Source organism: Staurois parvus, unplaced genomic scaffold (assembly GCF_062004578.1).
Source record: "Staurois parvus isolate SC_StPar_1 unplaced genomic scaffold, SC_StPar_1.0 ptg001051l, whole genome shotgun sequence".
Taxonomy (NCBI): Eukaryota; Metazoa; Chordata; class Amphibia; order Anura; family Ranidae; genus Staurois; species Staurois parvus.
The window spans coordinates 1,929-24,225 of NW_028318847.1; the positions used below are offsets into that span (position 1 = coordinate 1,929).

The 22,297-nt window shown below is 39.9% G+C and overlaps 1 protein-coding gene across 2 annotated transcripts in view; it reads right to left on the reverse strand.

The window, feature by feature from the left end:
* Nucleotides 1-9,960: 9,960 nt before the first annotated feature.
* SPTBN2 (spectrin beta, non-erythrocytic 2) overlaps nt 9,961-22,297 on the reverse strand; it is a 311,949-nt gene continuing 299,612 nt past the window's right edge. For both annotated transcript variants that reach the window (XM_089658019.1, XM_089658020.1), the window contains 3 exons: nt 20,144-20,317; nt 18,307-18,349; nt 9,961-17,325 (listed from right to left, as the gene is read on the reverse strand). In XM_089658019.1, the coding sequence (XP_089514145.1) occupies nt 17,104-17,325; nt 18,307-18,349; nt 20,144-20,317 (439 nt within the window). In that variant the 3' untranslated portion in view covers nt 9,961-17,103. The remainder of the gene's footprint in view (nt 17,326-18,306; nt 18,350-20,143; nt 20,318-22,297) is intronic.

The following is a 22,297-nucleotide window of genomic DNA, read 5'->3' on the forward strand; positions in this document are numbered from 1 at the left end:
CTTCTTCCTGCCCAGACCCAGTGTTACTAAACTCACAAAAGTAAAATCAGTCTGTATATGCAGTAAAGAATGATTGTTATATTCACTGTGGAGCCTAAGGGGTTAATCCTATGCATTGTGTAAAATGGCTGTTTGATTACTGAGCCTACCTTAAAGAAGGAACTCCATTAAAACCAGCAACTGTTGAGACAATGAACACCTTGGTCAGGTCGATGTATAGCATTACATAGATTAAGGTTACATCACTTTGCCCAAAGCCGCTGCTCACTCGCTTGCACAATGCGGGCAAGCAGTCGGCCAGTGATTAAAAAAAAAACCCTTAAAAAAATGTAATTCTCAATACAGTATTTATTTTATTTTTACATTATTATTTTTTTAAATACTTTTATCCTACCATATTGTAAAGCGCTGAGCAAACTGTTGGCTCTATATAAATCCTGTATAATAATAATAATCAGAGTAGTGCAATGTTACCATAGTAACATTGTACTATTCTGGGGGTGGGGATCAGGGATTTTTGTTTTCCACTTTACTTTGCAAGAGTAAATGAAGATTATTGCTCTGCAATACAAAGCTTCCTTTGAACTGTCATGAATGAGTTAAGTTCATGAACGTTCAGTATAAGTGATTTGTGATTGGCTAGAGCTGGTCTAGAGCTTGCAAAATTCAAGTATACCATGTCCACTGCCACCCCTCTGTCCAAGGTTTTGCTCATCCCCTCATAAAAAGAAATCAGATTTTTTTTACAACTTCTGTCTTTCATGAATCCATGCTGTCTGTTGCTTTAAATATTTTACTCATCTATGTGGTCTTTTATTAAACTCTCCAGTATTTTCCCAACTATAGAAGTTAAACTAACAGGTCTATAGTTACTTGGTAAAGATTTTGACCCCTTTTTAAATTTTGGCACCACATTGACACCACAAAAACACCAAATCGTAATGACCAGACCTCTAGGAATGTCCTGGTATCCTCCACATTTATTTCAGAGAGGAACTGCCAGTATCCAAGATGGCCGCTGAGTTACTTCCGGTTCCGCTCTGCGTCTGACGTCACTTCCCTTGACGCCTTTCATCATCGGACTTTCACTTTAATTGAAGCATTTTGTCATCGGACTTATTCATAAGGGATATGGTGTTTTTAAAGATGGAGTAAAGTGTAAGCATAAGAATAAAGTATATTCTATTGGTGTTTTACGGGTTTACACTATACTTTGTTTCATATATGGTGGGCATCGGTGGAGCTTGATGTTAGAAGGATAAAGGAATATGCAGGTTGCTGTACCCAGATGACATCAGGAATGTATCCATGAGGCTGTGATGATATCCTGAAAGGATCTCCTCAGTGGAGCATTATCTGTGGAATTATCTTGTCCTGATGGTTATAAGGCGTGTTTTTTAATTTCATTTGGTAAGGGTATTCACTCCTTACACAATGGAAGTGGGCACAGTTATTTACACTTGCTGTTGATTGTTTTTTTGCACTCGATTGATTCACTGTCACGTTTTGACACATCAACTCACTTTGTCACTATAAGTGATCACGTGTGTTTTTGCAGTTTTTACAGACTATATTTGCTTATCCAGTGTTTGTAATTTATGGTTTATCAGGGATAATGCACTATGTAAATTTTCTTTTTTTTTAATGTTTTCTTTGGTCAAGGGAGCCATTTGTAAGGCTTCAACACAAGGATTTTTGGAATTTTTCACTGAGCGCTTATTCTTATAATTTTTGAAGGACACTTTTATTTTTGCATTTATTTATATTTGGACACCTTCTTTTGTATTATTTTAATTATAATTTTGTGATATGATTGAGGATTTATATATATTATAGGTAGCATATCATTTTTCACATACTCCAAGATATGGCATTTAGGGCTCATGCACAGCACTGGATGTTTTAAAACGCTTCTCATCTTGACAGCAGCTTTTTGGCAGAAAATACATCTGATGCTTGTGAAAGTGTAACGCTTTTACCAGCGTTTAGGTGCATTTTCAAGCATCAAGTGCTTGGGCATTAATTTATTTAATTAGCCAGAATAATAATTTCATTTGGCTATGAATTAACGCTCAAGAACTAAATGCACCTACCGTTAACACGTTTCAAGCATTTTTTCTGCCAAAATGCTGCTCTTTCTGGACGCACTGGCCCTGGGTTTTTTTCCCTGCTGGTAAACGCCACTGCTACCACCAGCAGCTTCTAAAAGTCTACGTGTGCATGGACAGAGAATAACATGAAGGGCCGTTTGGAAGCAGCAAAAAAACAAAACAAAAACCTTACTCTCCTAATAGTTGGAAAAACATCCTGTGTGCATGAGGCAAGCAAGTCTGATCTTAATCATACAGTACAGGACACAGGCTGGATATTCATAGACCTGGGATGTCCCCAAGCAATGAATAAAAATGGGAGCAACAACCAAACAGAACTATGGCAATAGATTGCAGTTGAAAGCTGAATCCACAGAAGCTTGGACATCCATGTGATAGAACATGAAGAAGGTATGAACTGTAGACCAGGTGGTGCTCTTGCAAAGCTGGGCAATAGATGTTCATGTCGAAAAAAGGAACAGGAAACTCCCACCGATCTAGTGGAATGAGTATGCAAGAGTGTTGAAGGTGACTTATACTTTGCAGTGTATGCTCTTGAGATGAGTTGATGTTTTATGCCTTAATTAAGGTGGTAGTTAGATAACGCCTTAGGCAGAAAGGTAGATCGTGGGTGCAAGACTTTATCTTTGTGAAGGATCAGGAATAGCTCCCTAAAAGAGAGACCCACTCATTCAGAGAAACATCTGTCAGACATTATAGCCACTAACAAGGCCACTTTGCAGGAAAGATCATCCAAAGCCTGTTTCCTGATGGGTTCACAGGGCAGAGAGAATCAAAGTTAGATCCCATGGAAGTACATGATACTGGAAGGGTGGCTTGATCAGAGAAAACACCTTGAAAAAAAAGCTTGGTTCAAACCTATGTATTTTTAGGATGTTTGCAGATGCCACAGAATGCACGAACATTGATTTAACATGGTTTTCTAGGAATCTCATTCACATCAATGCAGTTTCCTGCAGTGCATTTTTGGAAGAGGAAAAGGAACTTTTTTTTGCATACAGGATGGTGTGTTTCCGATTCCCACAGACTTCAATGGAAGTGCATAAAATATGCACGTACATGCAATTTGTGGTAGGGTTTTGTACGTAACAACCAGACTCCCCAGTGATGCCTGCATGTGGAGTCCAGGCCTATAGGTGGGATATTGGTCAGGATACATGTCAAGGAAAGCATATATTCCAGAGATACGTGGAAGCTTATTGGCTTGTGATGCTAAATACATTCCTGGCTGCTGGGAGTGTATGCAAAAGCCCCCGCTGCTACCAGTGTACAGTTAGGTCCATATATATGTGGACACAGACACAATTTTAGATTTTTTTTCATGTATTTACCAAAACATATTCAAGCTATAGTTACCGTATTTTCCGGCGTATACGACGACCCCTACTTTTCCTGGTAAAATATAGTGTTTGGGCTATACTCGCCGTATAAGACTATCCCTCTTCTAATGCACACCAGTGGGAAGAATCGTGCCCCATCAATGGTGTCAAGGGGAGGAATAGTGCCCCACCATTGGTATTAGTGGGAGGAATAGTGCCCCATCATTAGTGTCAGAGCAACGAATTGTGCCCCATCATTAGTGTCAGTGGGAGGAATCGCGCCCCATCATTGGTGTCAGTGGGGGGAATCGCGCCCCATCATTGGTGTCAGTGGGGGGAATCGCGCCCCGTCTTTGGTGTCAGTGGGAGAAATCGTGCCCAGTCATTGGTGTCAGTGGGAGGAATAGTGTCCCAACATTGGTGTCAGTGAGAGGAATAGTGCCCCATCGTTGTTGTCAGTGGGGGGGGGGGGGGGAGGAATAGTGCCCCATCGTTGGTATCAGTGACACCAATGATGGGGCACTATTCTTCCCACTGACACCAATGACACTTGCTGAGCCCTGTTCCAGTATGGTGCTGCTGCAGCAGCACCTCTGCACGGCCCACTTACCGGCCGCTCCTTCACTCGATTTTCACGGGACCACTCGGCTCCGCCTCCTCGCCAGTGATTGGCCATCTGTGTGCCTTTCCTGAGCTACAGTTCTGGTGGCCAAACACCGGTGAGGAGGCGGAGCCAAGAAGTCACGCAAACATCCAGTGGCCGAACTGAATGAAGGAGCAGCCGCGCTTCCTGGACTGGATCGTTGTGGGACCGGAGCCAGGTAAGAAACAGCAGCCCCTGCCCACCCCTGTACTTAGTGTCCCTTCCGTATACCGGCGTAGAAGACGACCCCCGACTTTTGAGAAGGTTTTCAAGGGGTAAAAAGTCGTCTTATACGCCAGATAATGGCGTATATAATGGATACGAGCTGAAAGTGCACACTCATAAGACCTGCAAGACAGGGCTGTAGTGAGCTGGATCAGAACAGGAGGGAATCAGGACTGTTTCTTGTGCTTTATTCAGCAGTAAGCATCTGAAGCATTTTTGCATTTGCTTTTTAGAAGCTGTGGATTGCTGGAAGGCTGCATTTTTAAAATGGCTACTTATAGAACATGTTCAAGCTATAGTTATATAATGGATACGAGCTGAAAGTTCACACTCAGGTTTAATTTGAGGGTATGTACATCCAAACTAGAGGAAGGGTTTAGGCATTACAGCTCTAAAGAGTAGACACCCCCCCTTTTTCAAGGGACCAAAAGTAAATTGGACAATTGAATCAAAAGCAGTTTCATGGTCAGTTGTAGGCTACTCCTTTGTTTTTTCTTCATCCATTAAGTAGGTAAAAGGGTTGGAGTTGATTCTAAGTGTGGTATTTGCATTTGGAATCTATTGCTGTGAGCCTACATCATGTGTTCAAAGGAGCTGTCCATGCAAGTGAAACAGGCCATTGTAAAGCTTCAAACACTCAACAAATCCATCAGAGAGATAGCAGCAACATTAGGAGTGGCCAAATAAACAGTTCAGTACATTGAGGAAAGAAGAACACACTGGTGAGCTCAGCAACATAAAAAGGCATGGACGTCCATGGACAACAACAGTGGAGGATGATCGCAGAATCCTTTCTATGGAAAAGAAAAACCCATTCACAGCATCCAGACAAGTGAAGGACACTCTCCAGGAGGTGGGTGTATCATTATCAAAGTCTACAATTAAGACAAGGCTTCATGAGAGCAAATACAGAGGGTTCACCACAAGGTGCAAACCATTCATAAGCCTGCAGAATAGAAAAGCCAGATTAGACTTTGCCAAAAAAACATCGAAAAAAGCCAGACCAGTTCTGGAAAAGCATTCTTTGGATGGCTGAAACTAAGATTAATCTGTACCAGAATAACAGGGAAAAAAAAGTGTGGAGAAGGCTTGGAACAGCTCATGATCCAAAGCACACACAGTCATCTGTAAAACATGGTGGAGGCAGTGTGATGGCATGGGCATGCATGGCTTCCAGTGACACTGGGTCATTGGTGTTTATTGATGTGACAGAAGCAGCCGGATGAATTCTGCAGTGTTTAGAGATATACTGTCAGCCACATGCAGAAAAATTGATTGGTTGGAGCTTCACCGTACAGATGGACAATGATCCAAAATACACTGCAAAAGCAACCTAGGAGATTTTGAAGGAAAAGGAGAATATTCTGTAATGGTCGCATCAGTCATCTGATCTCAACTCAATTGAGCATGCATTTCACTTGCTGAAGGCAAAACTAAAAGGCAGAAAGACCCACAAAGAAAGAACAACTGAAGACAGCTGCAGTTAGAGCCTGGCAAATCATCAGAAAGAAGGAAACCCAGTCTTTGGTAATGTCCATGGGTTCCAGACTCCACGCAGTCATTGCCAGTAACTAATGCTCAACAGAATATTAAAAATGAACATTTTATTTATGATCATTGTCAAGGGACCAAAAGTAACTGGACAATTAAATATAAAGAGCTGTATTTCTTGAACCCTTTCTCCAATTTGGTTGTACATACCCTCAAATTCAAGCCGAGAGTGTGCACTTTAAGCCAATATACATTATATAACTATAGCTTGAATATGTTTTGGAAAATACCTAAAAAACTAAAATTGTGCCTGTGTCCAAATATATATCGACCTAACTGTATTACATACACTGTGGCATCAAAGGGTTAAAGGAAAAAGGTGGACACACCAAATATTGCACTTTGTAGGTTAATTGTACAATGTAATGTGGTATCAAAAAGGGTTAATGGTGGACACACCAAATATTAATTTAGTCAAGCACTTTGTAGGTTCATTGTAGAATATACATTGGGTAATATAGTCCACATATACACAAACTGACATGTTCCAACTGTGGATAGCATCACACTACACAAACAAGCTTTGAAAAACAGCACACTTTAGTGGAACTATATTTCAAGATGTGCCTTTGAATGTGCTTAAAAAATAAAATAAAAATATGTTAGTAGTCAATTTCCAGGCACAGACCCTTCCATCCTTTAGGCCCTATTCACACCTGAGCGATTTGTAGCTCGAAGCTCTAAAGTGGAGAAAAAAAACTCCTCTCTCAAATGGAGATGGTTCACATTTCCACTCCAAGGCACCTGAAGCACCAACAAGTTCTGAAGCTTTTATTGTCGCTCAGATCGGGCAGATTTGTGTGTTCTTGAGCTTTTTTGTAATTTTCTTAGAAATAGAAACATGCAATTCACAAATTTTTCTTCTTAAATGGAAGGAAAAAAAGTAATAATATATGAATAAATGTAAAGTAAATAATTAACCCTTAACCCAAAAAAAAGAAGATGAATAATGATAATTTTAATAAACTAACACCCAAACATAACAAAACGTAACTTGTCTTATGGTTAAGGTGTTTCTTCTTATTAATTTCTTTAAATCTTCTTCTTAATAATTTAAATTTTTCTTAAGGGTTAGGAGGTTAAGGGTTCATTATTATATATAAATTTATGTATTCATGATTATTTGTATATGTGTATTTATTTTACATGTACTCATTATTAACATCCGAACAAAAAAAAAATAAGACAAAATATTAAACCCTAACCCAAACTCTAACCTAACCTTAACTCTAACTCCTTACCCTAACAAAAAATAAAAATAATAAAAAAATAAAACTGGTGTAAAAGCTGAAAAACCTAGCAACAAATGATGCAACAGATGACATTTTTCTCTACTGGATAATAACACCAAAGCGCAAAAACACTGTAAGAAAACACAAAAACCGCTTACAGATGCTACACTCAAGCCTTAATCTAGTGAATCTAGCCTTAATGTCATAGCCCTCTCTCCTTCTAGTCTAATTACTCTGTTGTGGTCAAGTTCTTCCCCCTCCCTTCACCAGCACAGAGAAATACAGGTGCAGCTCAAATTAGAATATCATCTATCACTCAATAAGTGAAACTCATTATATAGATTCATTACACCTAGAGCGATATATTTCAGTCATGTCTTTTTTTATATTGACTATGGCTTACAGCTAGTGAAAACCTAAATTTCAGTATCTCAGAAAATTAGAATATTGTGAAAAAAGTTCAATATTGTAGACTTGTGGTGTCACACTCTAATCAGCTAATTAACTCAAAACACTTGTAAAAGGTTTCCTGAGCTTTTAAATGGACTCAATCTGGTTCACAGGCTGATCGCCTTCCTGCCACGCTGCAATAATGCAGTAATTCGTGCAAAAGGAGCCCCAACCAAGTATGGAGTGCATGCTATACTGTACATGGACATACTTTTCAATAAGCCAACATTTCTGTATTAAAAATCTTTATATTGGTCTTATGTACCGTATTTGCCGGCGTATAAGATGACTTTTTAACCCATGAAAATCTTCTGAAAAGTCGGGGGTCATCTTATACGCCAGTATACGGCGAGCCGGTGTCAGGGCGGCACTTTTTCAAGGGGCGGCGCGGTGGCGGAAGGGACACTAAGTACAGGGGCGGGCAGGGGGCTGCTGTACCTTACCTGGCTCCGGTCCCACGACGATCCGGTCCAGGAAGCGGCTACTCCTCCTTTCAGTTCGGCCGCTCGATGGTCGCGTGGCCGCTCAGCTCCGCCTCCTCACCGGTGATTGGGCGCCAGCACTGGAAAGGCACACAGGTGACCAATCACCGGCAAGGAGCCGAGCGGCCCCACGAAAATCGAGCGAGGGAGCGGCCAGTAAGTGTGCAGCAGCACCATGCTGTGACACTCTTGGCACTATTCCTCTCCCCCACTGACACCAACGATGGGGCACTATTCCTCCCCCACTGACACCAACGATGGGGCACTATTCCTCCCCCACTGACACCAACGATGAGGCACTGTTCCTCCCCCACTGACACCAACGATGGAGCACTATTCCTCCCCCACTGACACCAACGATGGGGCACTATTCCTCCTCCCCAATGACGGGGCACTATTCCTCCCCCACTCACACCAACGATGGGGCACTATTCCTCCTCCCCAATGACACCAATGATGGGGCACTATTCCTCCCCCACTCACACCAACGATGGGGCACTATTCCTCCTCCCCAATGACACCAATGATGGGGCACTATTCCTCCCCCACTCACACCAACGATGGGGCACTATTCCTCCTCCCCACTCACACCAACGATGGGGCACTATTCCTCCACCCCAATGACACCAATGATGGGGTACTATTCCTCCCCCACTCACACCAACGATGGGGCACTATTCCTCCTCCCCAATGACACCAACGACGGGGCACTATACCTCCTCCCCAATGACACCAATGATGAGGCACTGTTCCTCCTCCACACTGACACCAATGATGGGACGCTATTCCTCCCACTGACACTAATGATGGGACACTATTCTTCCCACTGACACTAATGATGGGACACTATTCCTCCCACTGACACCAATGATGGGGCACGATTCTTCCCACTGACACCAATGATGGGGCACTATTCCTCCCACTGACTAATGATGGGGCACTATTCCTCCCACTGACACTAATGATGGGACACTATTCCTCACACACTGACACTAATGATGGGGCACCATCATTGGTGTCAATGGGAGGAATAGTGTCCCATCATTGGTATCAGTGGATGAAATAGTGCCCCATCATTGGTGTTAGTGGGAGGAGTAGTGCCCCATCATTGGTGTCAGTGGGAGGAATAGCACCCCATCATTGGAATACCATACTGAAATAGCATACCATATTGAAATCAAATCTGATGTTTTTTCATTTTTATTTGGTGTGTGTTGGAAGAGGGGTAGTCTTATACGGCGAGTATAGCTCAAACCCTATATTTTAACAGGAAAAGTAGGGGGTCGTCTTATACGCCCAGTCGTCTTATACGCCGGCAAGTACGGTAATATTCTAATTTTCTGAGATACTGAGTTTTGGTGGTTTCAGTAGCTGTAAGCCATAATCCTAGAAATTAAAAGAAAGAAATGCTTGAAATATATCACTGTGTGTAATGAATCTGAGTTTCAGTTTTTGAATTTAAATCACTGAAATTAACTTTTTGATTATATTCTAATTTATTGAGATGCACCTATACATAGCTCAGAGATGGCTTCAGCTGCTGACATCACATCCAAGTTGGCAGCCCCCAGCAGCAGTCTCCGGGTTTTTACATTTCTATACAAGGCAGACTTTTACAGGTAACAGGCCAGAAAATGTTTGACACAAATAATTGTATGGGAATTTTGTTTAGTTGAAATGAATGGTCTAGCAATAGGGTCTCTTTAAATAACAAAAAAGTTCAAACTCCAAAAAAAGCGTTTGACAAAAGAACAATTCCCCCAAGTACTACTGGATCCCAGCAGAGCTGCAAAGGGCAAACCTCAAAGGGGGAAGAAAAAAAAAACAAACAAAAAAAAAAAAGTTTTGTATGAAATATCTATCCACACAATAACTAGCCAAGTGTGTCCTTTTTCATTACATTTTAATATGTAAAGTATGATCTGATTAGAAAGGTCTATATCACTCTTGGATTTTATAATCAGTTTATTGGGAAACAGTCACCGCACACAGGATAAAGAAAGGAGAAAACACTTAAGTAGGCTTGCCAAAATCTTTTTATGTTGTCCGTAAAATAGCTAGAGCATTTCTTTAACTTTAAACATTAACATCACAACCAAGCCCAAAACCTTCAATTTTTATGTTATCAGACCAAACAAGACTTGTGCAGTGTTTCAGATGAAAGTGAATTCCCAGATATTCTTCCTTGTCCAATACATTGTATTGTCAATGCCCAAGTGTGTTGAAATAGCCAGTTTTAGATAATAAAAATCACGTTTATAGGCAAAAATATGGAAGCTGCCTTCAATGACCAGGGCTCCAGGACGTTTCACCTTACCTGGTTTCCAAATTTATTCAATCTCTGACCTGATTTTTATATATATATATATATATATATATATATATATATATATATATATATATATATATATATATATATATATATTTATTACACATACACAAAGTCAGTCTGAGAATTCAAGACACTGCCCTGCTTGCTTGTTTACCAAGAAGGGTAGCTAGTTTTATAATAACAGCCCCATAACATGTATGTATAAAACCAAATCAATTATGGCTGCTCCCATATTTCTACCCTTACAGGTTCATTTTAAAAAGTATAGCTGAAACTTACTCTCTAGCCCTCTTGCACATACCAGTGCTGATACCTGGGTAAAAAAGAAAAAAAAAAAAAAAAAAGCACATTTCTGCAAGGTTAAGCTTTTAAAAGGGAGTCCGTCACTTTTGTAAGGCTCCTTACCTTACATTGAAGGCCGTCATTCCCTCATTAATTTCAAGGCACTGTGCTCTTGCACAGCTTGTTGCATTGCCAATGTGTTTTCCATCACTGGACATCAAGAAACAGTACTATTTTATAGGCAGACTCCACTACAGGTCAGGAGTTAAACTGGAAAGTGATTTATTTAAAGTGAAACTCCACATCAGTTGGGAAAAAACCCTCCAGGTTAACTTCATACCTTGCATGTATTTTAGTGAACTTTCATACAGATCTTTTTCCTGCTTTTGCTCCGTAGATGTTGAGAGGCTAGATTAGTGCACTCACTGAAATTGAGCATTAACTTCTCTTCCTACTATAATCACAAAATCATCCCAGTGTTGTAATAATAAACTTCCACATTATTTTGATGTAAAGCACACTTTGTAAGTATCACACTAAAGTTAAAATTCTTCCTACAAAATGGGCGCAGGTTTAATTTCTGCCAATTTTACAAGTTCATAGGTGGCTGCAGATTAAAACATTACTTAAAAATGTGTGCCAATTATACATGCTTAATGTCTTTCCTGGACGCACCTTGTGAGAGAGGGAGAATTGTCAGTTCACAGGATGATTAATCTCAGGGGATTCATTTAATAAGAAACAGCATAGCCATTCACCCTGTGAAAACGCATGTACATTGGTTCCCTGCGAACGGGGCAAAAAAAATTAATGTAAATAGGCTATATCCTGTGCTGTTCAAATGTAAAGCATCGATTTAAAAAGTGGAAAATACTGCATTTGGCAACTAGATTGAGCCAAGTAAATCAATAAATTCTCAAGCTACTTAGGTCTATCTAGTTGCCAGAATGCAGTACTTTATGTTTTAAGTCACATACACCAGAACAGCTTAGAATATAGCCCATTTACTGCACTTTCACGAGGCGAACGGTTGCACAGACTCTTTATAAATCAACCCCTTAGTGTCCGCCAAAGTCTTAAAAAGTCCAACTCTGGGCAATTTTATAAATAGTACCCCAGAAAATGTTTAAAAGAAAAAAGCAGCTATAGCTGTAGTTGAGCATTAAAGCTGGGGTAAATCTTTCATTGTAGGAACCATGTACAAATAGCAGTTGTCAGCACTCCTGTATCCTTAGGTTTTTTATGGTTGTTATAATAAATAGTGGTTTAAAAATCTAAATTTGCAATCTAAAAATGTAAAATTTAACTTCAGTAGTAAAACTTTACAAAAGTGAGCACTAAATATTTGGCATTCAGATGCATTTATGAGATATGTTGTGTATTTTAGAATGTGGTTTACATATATTGGTTAATCATATAGTAAAAATGTACATGAATATATTTTTATATGCATTCAAACAAAAACTAAAGGGCTTGATGGTTAAGCATATTTATGTGCAAAATGTGTCTCAGCTCTTGATGATCAGCTGTGAACAGTTTGCTTAAATTCCAAGATATTTCACAACTTGGCAGGCTTGTGTATAGATCATCTTTTAATAAAACGAATGACTGTTGGAAAACCAGTTACGTCTATCACCTATTTAAGTAATGTGTTTAATACTTTGTTTAGCCCACATGGCTCCTACAAGAGGAATAGTTCTAATAACCTTTTGATAAAGCCCAATAACATGGAATGGCTTATGGCTCAATATCCAGTTGAGCCACATTCCTTACTGTAATATTTTACTTGGTAATACATTTATATTTATGAACTTATGGGCCAGAGGTTGACTTCTAGGTTTTGAATTCTGTTGACTTTGGCTTCACAAACAAGGAATGCTGTTGCAAAGTAAGGCTTAATTCGCATGTGTGCAGCTTGTCATGAGACTTTGAAGACAAAGTCATATAACAAGTCGCATCCCATGTATTTCAATGGAAGTCGTTCAAATCTATGCAACTTAAAAAGTTGCAGCGACTTTAAAAAGGTAGCTGCACTACTTTGATGCGCCTTTCATGTGACTTGAGTACCACAGACCACAATGTAAACTCATAAAAGTTGCATCTTAATGTTATCAATGTGACAGTTGCGCAATAGCCAAAGCCAACAAAATCGCATCCATCCAAAGTTGCAATGGAAATCACATGACTTTGGAGTCGCACAAGTGTGAAATTGGCCTTATTGTAAGTAGTTTTGCGGTCAGAAACAAAAAGGCATAACAAAAAGGGTCACAGTAGTCATAGAAGTGAGAAGGCCCCAAAGAACCATATTTGTGCTGAAATCTCAGGTCCTTCTTTTGGTGTCTTTACAAGAGCTTCTATGAAGAAGGCCCCAGCATGATCTAGGTAACTGGGGTTACAGCCTAAAGCCCTGCCCATACTTTGAGAAACCTGAAGTAGGCTCTTGATTTTCACAACAAAAGCCCACTCCAGAACCGCAGGCTTGCCTTCTGGAAATTGTGCTAGTGGAACAAAGCACACATCTGCAGCATCAAGTACACGGACATGCCTGTCCCAGAACAAGTTCTACTTCTGGGTGTCTGGCATTAGTAGCTTCCAGCAAAGCACAGAAACCATAAATACCACCCTTCAGAGATTTAAAAGCCATAACCATGGTACAAGCACAAGCTAGGTATAGGAACTTTACATGTTTCTGAAAGGTTTCATAAATAAAAGTGGACATTTACATAATTGTCAAAAGGTTACATTTATGACTTGACAAAACCAATAAAAAGGAGGACTATTCACATAAGTAACCTGCTTGCAGGAAGATCGCCTTCTCTCCAGACACATATCCATGCATGCTTGTAGCTGATGACCATGCATGGATATGTGATTCACTATGACCCTCAGTACCATACAGTCATGTACCAACACTAAATAACTTCAAATGGTCTATCACTAAAGTTCCTAAATTACATTCTATAGACTAATTGGCCCAAATATAGTCTCATTGTCAACTGAACCTGAAGCCTTTAAATGTTAAATGGACACTATCACCACTTTGAATTTAGCCTGAAAAGTTCACATTAATGGTAAAATTTAACATTTTTTAGATCAGGAATATTAGATTTTTTTTATATTTTATATTGTTTATGTAACATGCTGTTACTAATAAATCCACAACATCAAGCATTGATAAAGCAGGTGCATGGACACCTTAGCAATCAACTATATGCCACAAGCTGCTCCTGGGAGACTGTAAATCACCAATTATGAGGTGGTAGGGAACACCAGAAGTGCCCCTTGCCAGCAGAGCTGAAAGCAGTATAGCAGGAAGTGGTGTGCTGCAACCTGCTCTGCAGAGACACAAAGATAATGTGAGAGAACTCAGACATCTTTGTTTCTACATCAGGACATGAGCTAAAATGCAGGTCTGGATCTGCCAGCTGTCGACTGAATTGGGCAAACAGATCATTGTAGATGCACTGTTCAGTATATACACATTATCAGACATTTATTAAGTAGTTTGGTCTACATGCAATATAGTTATGCTGTCAGAGGTTCCTAGTGTGAAAACGGTTTAGCTGGTCATAACAATCAGTGTATAGTTAGACATGCATGCACAATCTGGCCATCTCACAGTCTCTACTGGCCTAGCCTATCCCTCCTTTAAAAATACTCTAATCACACCAGCAGCTGTAAAGGAAAGGAGAGGGACATTAGAAAAAAAAGTGTTCAGACAATGCTTCTTAACATGTCCAATTCCAGTCATCTGAAAAGGTCGCTCAGAGTGGTCAGGGGATGCTCCATGGAAGTTACATATATGGTGCCCAACGCACAGTCCTTTGGCACTCCTTGTGCAGCCCAATGTGTTTGCCTATTGAGCACCTGAGCAGCAGGAAAAATACAAGGCTCTAGTCGCACTGTAATGAAGGGGCACCGATGATCAGTACCCGATTCCAGGGACCCTCCATGGCTTGGCTGGCATCCAATAATACACGCCTAACAGCAGAGCACAACATGGGGAACCGCACCCTGGTGCAGTCCATTAGAAGGGGAGGAATCTTTCAGCAAATTGGGCTACAGCTGTTTTGCAAATAACTCTACCTTCTTTCCATTCATCAGCAAAAAGGGTAGCCTTGTATTGGATTAGTAAATATCAAAAGTGTGTGTAATGTGTGGCTGGAAGAGATTAGTAAATAATGTGTGATATTTGTAATGGATGAGGGGAGAGTACTACAGAGATCTCCAACATCAAGTTCTAGCTTACCCACAGTTTGTATACTGCTCCAGGCTCTCTATATCCAATCATTAGGTGCCTCCAGGATCTGTGACATCCACCCTTTCCCCTCCAGACTCATGTCAGACATACAAAGTTGTACTTTATTATATATGTTTTGGGCTAAAATTAACTTTAGCATTTAAATTCCAGCATGGACACTTACTCTCCAAGCCACTCTTTCTTCTTTTCTATGAGTAAAGCTCCAATAGGGGGCAAAATACATCAGTGGAAGGAGTGGGTTGGAATGTCGGCGTTTATGCTGGAACTTTAACAATAAAGTTGTGTTTAGCCTGAAAGAGAACAGAGGGCAGCCTTGTATGTGCCACATAATAGAGCGAGTTGTGATTGATGAGGAGAGCTGCAACGGATTGGCAGAGGGGGTTGCTGTCATTGATGATTGGAGGGTGTAGCTGGTACAGGACAGGGCTGTGACTAGTGGAAGAGGGTGTCTTTGACACAGGGTGATTGTTGGCTCTGACAGATGGGGAGCATAGTGACTGATTGATGGTGGAAGTGCTGTATTTGATAGGGAAGAGATGCTGTGATTGAGGAGGAGAGGTTCTGTGAGCGTTGTTAAATTGACTGAATAAAAAAAAATCACCCTCCCTATTAGTCCCAAAAAATAAATAAAAATGTACTTGATTGACATTTGTGTTTACTGCATTAACATTAAACACTTGCATAAGTGAACAAAATGTCATGGAGAATTTTTCTAAACTTGTGAGTATGTCATCATTGTGCTAATATCTGTCTGCAAACCCTACCTGATCTCATGTTAACATTACATTAACATTTTACACAGATTATTTTTCCTTGGTGCGTTGTGATGTACTAACAGAAAACTTACAAAAAGAGCTATTTTTCCAGCCCATCTGGACATGTCGAAGGCCATACTTGAGCCCCCTTATTTTTAGAGGGTTTACCACCACTGCGATAAATTGTTAGCTGGATTGAAAGACTGGCATATAATGCCTATGGCCCCTTTGGAAATACAGTTGCAACTGCTGTGAAATACAGAATTCGCTTAAACACTCTGTTGCCAAATTTTAACTATCAGACTTTCAGTTGTCCACCTGGGTGACAGGTACAAAAGAGCTGAAGTCTGACTAGCCATAGGCTCTATATAATACATCATAAATAAATCACAAAAGGACAATAATACAACTAAACTAATCCAAAATCAGTTTTTCCTAATGATAGTGTCCATTTAAATTAAATCTGCAGCTTACACATATTAGCCAAAGAAACAGGTTCACTTGCAACATGTACATAATTTCACTCTCAGGGAACCTGTGACCCTTTCATGTATAATATTGGGCCTAGTGCCTAGGTGGGCGATTCCTGGCCTGAGCATTGTTACAAAGAAGGGGTGGTAAACAGCTCTGTGTACATTTTGGCATTCTCAGGAAATTTCTGGAGGCTCTGGGAGGGGTACAACATGCTTACTATGCCAGCCATAAATGAATCTGTAATTTAAAATACAGCTTCACTCTAGAGTCCATTGTTCATCTGCCTAGTTGCTGATGGTACTTAGTAGAACTGTTTTGAAAGAATCATAGGTATAACTTCAGTATTGACAACACATTGTCAACACTTTTGAATATAAGGAATACCACATTCATGCATGACTATGTATACCCTGTTAAAGAAAAAGAAAAAGCCATCTGACAATAAGAATCACATGTCTTCATGTCAGTAAGAGGCATCACATGGTTGAGTTCTTTCAGTTTATTGCATCTCCATTATACGCTGCTAAATGTGCACCGCATCTCTAACGCTTGATGTCATGTAAGAGACCATGGCTGGACATGCGCGTAGAGACAATGAAAGACCCCACTGAGACAAAGGAATTTAATGAAGATGGAATAATGACTCTTCCTCCCCCCCCCCCCTCCCGAACGGCTCATATACCTCATTAAAAGAGCTGTAAAAAGCTTTTTTCCCCAATTCTTTTCAGTGCAACAGGAGCTGCTGGCGACGATGCCACAATTTATGTTGCATTTGAGGGCATTAAAGTCTGTTCATCATTGGAGGTGCATATTATGCATAATATATAATTATATATAAAATGCAGTTGTCATTTTAATTATTTTTTCACCCACACATACACCCAAGCCCCTCCCTTTTCCAAAGGTCCTATGCTGTTGGCTTGTCAGGGCCTTATAAGCAGTGATGATCTGAACAGAGGAACATGTACTGACAGCCATCAGAGGATTCACTTCTTCTTAAAGAAACTAAAGCGCTTTTCTCTGTCCTTCTCTTTTCCTTCCTTGTTGCGCAGTGTTATTGTCCCCTCTGTGGCACTATTGGGGGACACTGGTGGCATAGTCATTGCTCGTGTTAAACCTTTGGGTGCACTGGGAGAATGGTCTGAGGTGTCGCCAGGAGAGGAAGGTAGTGAGGCATTGATCACCCGCATCCAACTACTCATTTCAGCCTGTGAGGAACAAAAAATGCAAACATGACTTTAAAAACGGGTTCTATATTAGCTCAGATATGTATTTTAGCATTTGTCACATATTACAATAGTTGTCCTTTTTGAGGAGATGCTCTTAAATATGGTTTTAAAAAAAAGAGAATATTGCAGCCTTACACTGGAGATGCATAGCTGTTTGTAGTTCAGGTCATGAGCATCACAGGACAGGACTGCATTTTAAATTAAATAAGTACTGCTCAAATGGTATCAGCACTCCCTATAGGGCTTGGTTCGTCATATATTAAAAACCTTAGGACTTTCACCTTGCTTGAAAAGGTTATAATGTTCAAGGGTCACAATACTGCAACATTTTCCATAGTAACATATAACATATGTATATTTGTACCGGTTATGTATTATATATACACCTGACAGTGGAGGTATTTATTCAAATCACTTTCACCACGAATAACTATCTTAAATAAGACCTCACTCTTTTTTTAATCCTCATGCCACCGCATTTAAAACGAGTGAGGATCCTTTCTAACCTCTGCAATCATCTCTTGTAAAAGCTGCACAACAGACTAAGGTATAGAATAAATAGGGGCAAAACTTTTTTTTCTTTAGTTTAGTGGAGAGGGATTAAAACCCCTTTTTGATTTTTTTTTTGCTGTGTGTGTCCCTGTTAGGAAGATTCACCCTCTCTATTTGTCCTGTTTACCATTATCATCAAATGTGAAAGTAAAAAAAGCAAAAAAAAAAACAAAAAAAAAAAACAACTTGTTTTGGTTATGGGACAGGAAGTGAAAGTAACTCTCCCCAGTGGGATCCAGATGGCAAAGAAAAAAAAATTGACGGGTTATAGTTATAACCTGCCCTTACTCTATCCAAAATGAAAAAAAAAAAAAAAAAAAAAAAAAACACGTTTTGCTTTTAGTTCTACTTTAAACTGAACTCCCAACCTCCTAAAAACCCCATTATTTGGAGAAATAACTTTCTTACCTCATCTTTTGCTTGGAAGAGATATTCTTTTCCATCTACTAAACTGTTGAATAAAAAGAGAAATATACAGGTTTAGAATTCCTGCGACAGATTGCATTAGTTTAAATTGTAGTCACCGTTTCTTGGTAAGGTGCCTTACAAAAGTCTACATTGTATTATATATAGCCCCCATATAATCTCTTCTCTACCACCCAGCATGCCTTCATTTTCTGGTAAAGCAGTACCAAGAGCAAAAACACAGTGGGGTGGAACCTGTGCTCCCCAATTTACTCCAAGAAAAGGATTGTGCAGTAAATACAAAAATTATTTTTTCTTTCTTGTCCACCGAGAGACACAGGAACTCGGATTTAATTGTGATGAATAAAAGCAGTCCTGATGAGGGGTAGGCAACAACCACTGAGATTCACAAGAAAGGACTGTCTGGCACTGAGAACTGCCTGAAGGACCAGTGCTCAATTCTGAATGGATGAGGAAAAGGGGTGCACATGAATGACAGACCATCTTAGTACTACCTAATGTCTAGCACTATCCCTAATAACTATTACCTGATATTCACTTACATAATAAGCACTGCTTCTCTCCATGAGATGGCAGTGTGTACACAGCAGGGGTGCTGCAGGTTCCATGAGGCCCTTGACCTCAAACATGGAAGTGCATGCTCAGAGTCGACAACCCATTGACCAAGTCCTAGTTCACATCCGTGCGGTTGTGCTGGCCGTGATTTGCACAAGCAAGGGAGCCCATTCATTTGCATGAGCTCAAGTGCCCTGGGACACGCAGGGAAAAAAAGTCCCTGCACTACTTTGGAAATCGCAGTCCACACGGGAACCGAGGTTCCCAGAACGGTTGCGATTTCCAGTGCGGGTAGCATGTCATTAGAATTAAATGGCACCCGCCTGCGGGTCCCACATTCCTCTGTGTGGGTGGTGCAGCTGCAAGTATTTGTGTGGGTCCCGCAGCGGCCAATCCACCACATCCTAAAGCTTCAGAGTGGATCAAGCTGTGGCTGGCAGCGGAGGGAGCAGGAGCTGCATAAGGCGATACGTCCTCTGTAGCACAGGCTCCTGTCCCAGGTTGAGTGATAGCAAGAACACTTCGCCTGGAACCTATCTAGCGACCCTGCTCCATGCACCACGGGGGGCCTGTGCAGCATCCCTGTCACATTCTGTTTTACACTAGGACAGGAGGGTCGACAGGAGATTTTCTTCTCCCTCCCACCGACATTCAGCGGCTGCAGGATGAAAATGTTCATTATGCTATTCAAAATTTAATTAATTAAAAAAAAAAATCTAAATTCTAAACCATTTAAATTTCACTGTGGCCTGTGACCAGTTGCCAAATCACTGAAGTGGCCCTCGCTTCAAAAAGGTTGAGCACCCCTGGTGTACGGCTTGTGATTTCTGAAAGAGTTTTACCTCTGTGTGAGGTATTTGCTCTAGTGAGTGTGCTACCTACCACTGGACAACGGAAGTATCACTGGAATTATTCATTGAAGATTTACACTTGTGGATTCCACCTTTCCATGACACATGGGTGATGGAATTTGTGAACTTTCTGGAATGTCTTTACGCAGTTACTATTTTGGACTTTCAAACACTCTTTTGCTTGGCATGAGTTACATTTCCCACAGAAATGGCTTGCATTTTTATATGTTTATACATGTCTGATTGCATTGTATTGTATATTTGCCTCATGTCATCACTTTTTATTTTTGCTGCTGCAATTATTTACACATAGATCTACTATAGACCTATATCTATGGTCAACCATAATTTTTTTTAAATTAACCACAAATATGTCATTTTGTAGACATAGTGCAACGATGTTGGTTACATACCTTAACTTGAAGACATTCTTGCGCTTTTTGTAGTCATGGGCTACACTGCACTGGGCACCACTAAGCTGAACAGGAACTTCCCCATGATAAGGAATGCCACTTGCTGCGCTCTTTGCATCTTTGTAGAATCCTAGACTACCCTTCTTCAAAACACAGTAGACATTCTGCCAGGACCTGGATGAAGAAATTAATGCTCACACTTAAATAAGCAGGCTTTAAAACATTATATGGTAAAAAATGTATCATGGATGCTTTCTAGAAGTTTATAAAAGTTAGATATTGTAAACCGCATTAATGCATTGTGTTCTGTGAACGGGCAAAGGATATCCCATCATTCAACTGTTTTTCTATAACTGGTGCATTGTGGGACAATAGTAGTAGGAGCTCTGCAAATAGCAGAGATGGCTGAAGGTGGGGGGCGAGAGGGACAACTTTCTCTTTAGCAGCTACTGCTGTTAACTTTCACAGCACCAGAAGACAGCCAATCAGGGCAGAATCCACCAGCTGTGAAGGAGACACTGCAGGATGATTTTTACATAAACAGATGCATGTAGGTAATGGGATTCACACCAATATACATACCTAAAGTATTTGGTGCTGTATCCCCCCGCTCAAAAAAATATACTAAAAACTTCAGATTTAAAGTGTACATTACCCAATTTCTTCTACATGTGTATTTTACAAATCAGTCTCCATCATTTTAATGTACTTTTTCCATTTGTAGTACCTGGTTGTTTCTGCCAATCATCTGTTCTTCCATATTCTAAACTGACCACACAAAGCACAGAACCTGATCCGTGTTAGCATTCTCAGTTATCCTTTGGCTGCCCATTCAGAGGTACAGAACACTATGCAGACCCACAGCATAATTGTATTGAATAATTTGTTCAGCCACCACACCCCTGACCAATCAGAGCTTGCATCTGGCATACACCCCCTCCCAATCACAGCCTGCCTCTTGAACATGCTTTCTGCTCAAGCACAGCTTGCACCTTGCCCAGGGCTGAACAGACTAATGCCACCCCCAATATCAGGAAGAAGCAATGCATGGTCACAACAGAAATCACAGCTAAGCACAAAAAAAAAAAAAAAAAAAAAAAAAAAAGGCTGAATGAATCGATTTCATTCAGGTAAATGCTTGCTTATAGCAAAGTAATTCTTTGCTATAAGCAAATTGTGTAAAAAAAAAAAATACTGATCACTTCCCCAAAGTAGTACAATGTTACTATGGTAACATTGTACTACTTTGGTCATAGTAAAATATGAAAAAAAAATCTTAAATTTTTTTTTAAAAAAATGTAATAAAAAATTAAAAATAATAAAAAAATATATATATATTTTTTTTTTCAATACGGTCACCAGTCAGTGTCCCTGTTCAACGCCATGCCAGTTATATGATGACGCTGTACTGCACTGGTGACAGTATGTAAAAAAAAAAAAATAGTGAAAATAATTTTTTTAATTTTTTCATTTTCCGAAAAATTATGACAAAAAAAATACAACTTCAAAAAACTTGCCATGCCTCTTATGAAGTACGCCGGACTGTCTACTCTGCAAAAAGGGGTCATTTGGGGGATATCTGTACTGTTCTGACATTCTTGGACCTCAAGAAATTAGATTGGCTGTCAGTACTTCAGGATTGATCAATATTCAGATCTATACCATAGTTTGTGAACGCTATAACTTTCCTACAAACTAAAAAATACATCCTAATTTCGGTTATTTTCACCAAAGACATGTAGCAGAATACATCTCGGCCTAAATTTATGAAGAACAATTATTTATTTGTAAACTTTTATAACAGAAACAAAGAAAAATTTGGGTTTTTTTCAAAATTTTTGGACTTTTTTTGTTAATTTAGCAAAAAATAAAAACCCCAGCGGTGATTAAATACCACCAAAAGAAAGCTCTAGTTGTGTGAAGAATATGATAAAATTTTAGTTTGGGTACAGTGTTGTATGACTGCGCAATTGTCATTCAAAGTGTGAGAGCGCTGAAACCTGAAAAATGGCCTGGGCAGGAAGGTGTAAAATTGCACGGTATTGAAATGGTTAATCACCACTAGGTTTTTTATTTTTTGCTAAACTAAAAAAGCCTGAAATTTTCTTGGGGAAAAAAAAAGTTGTTTCTTTTATAAAATTTTGTAAGTAAGTA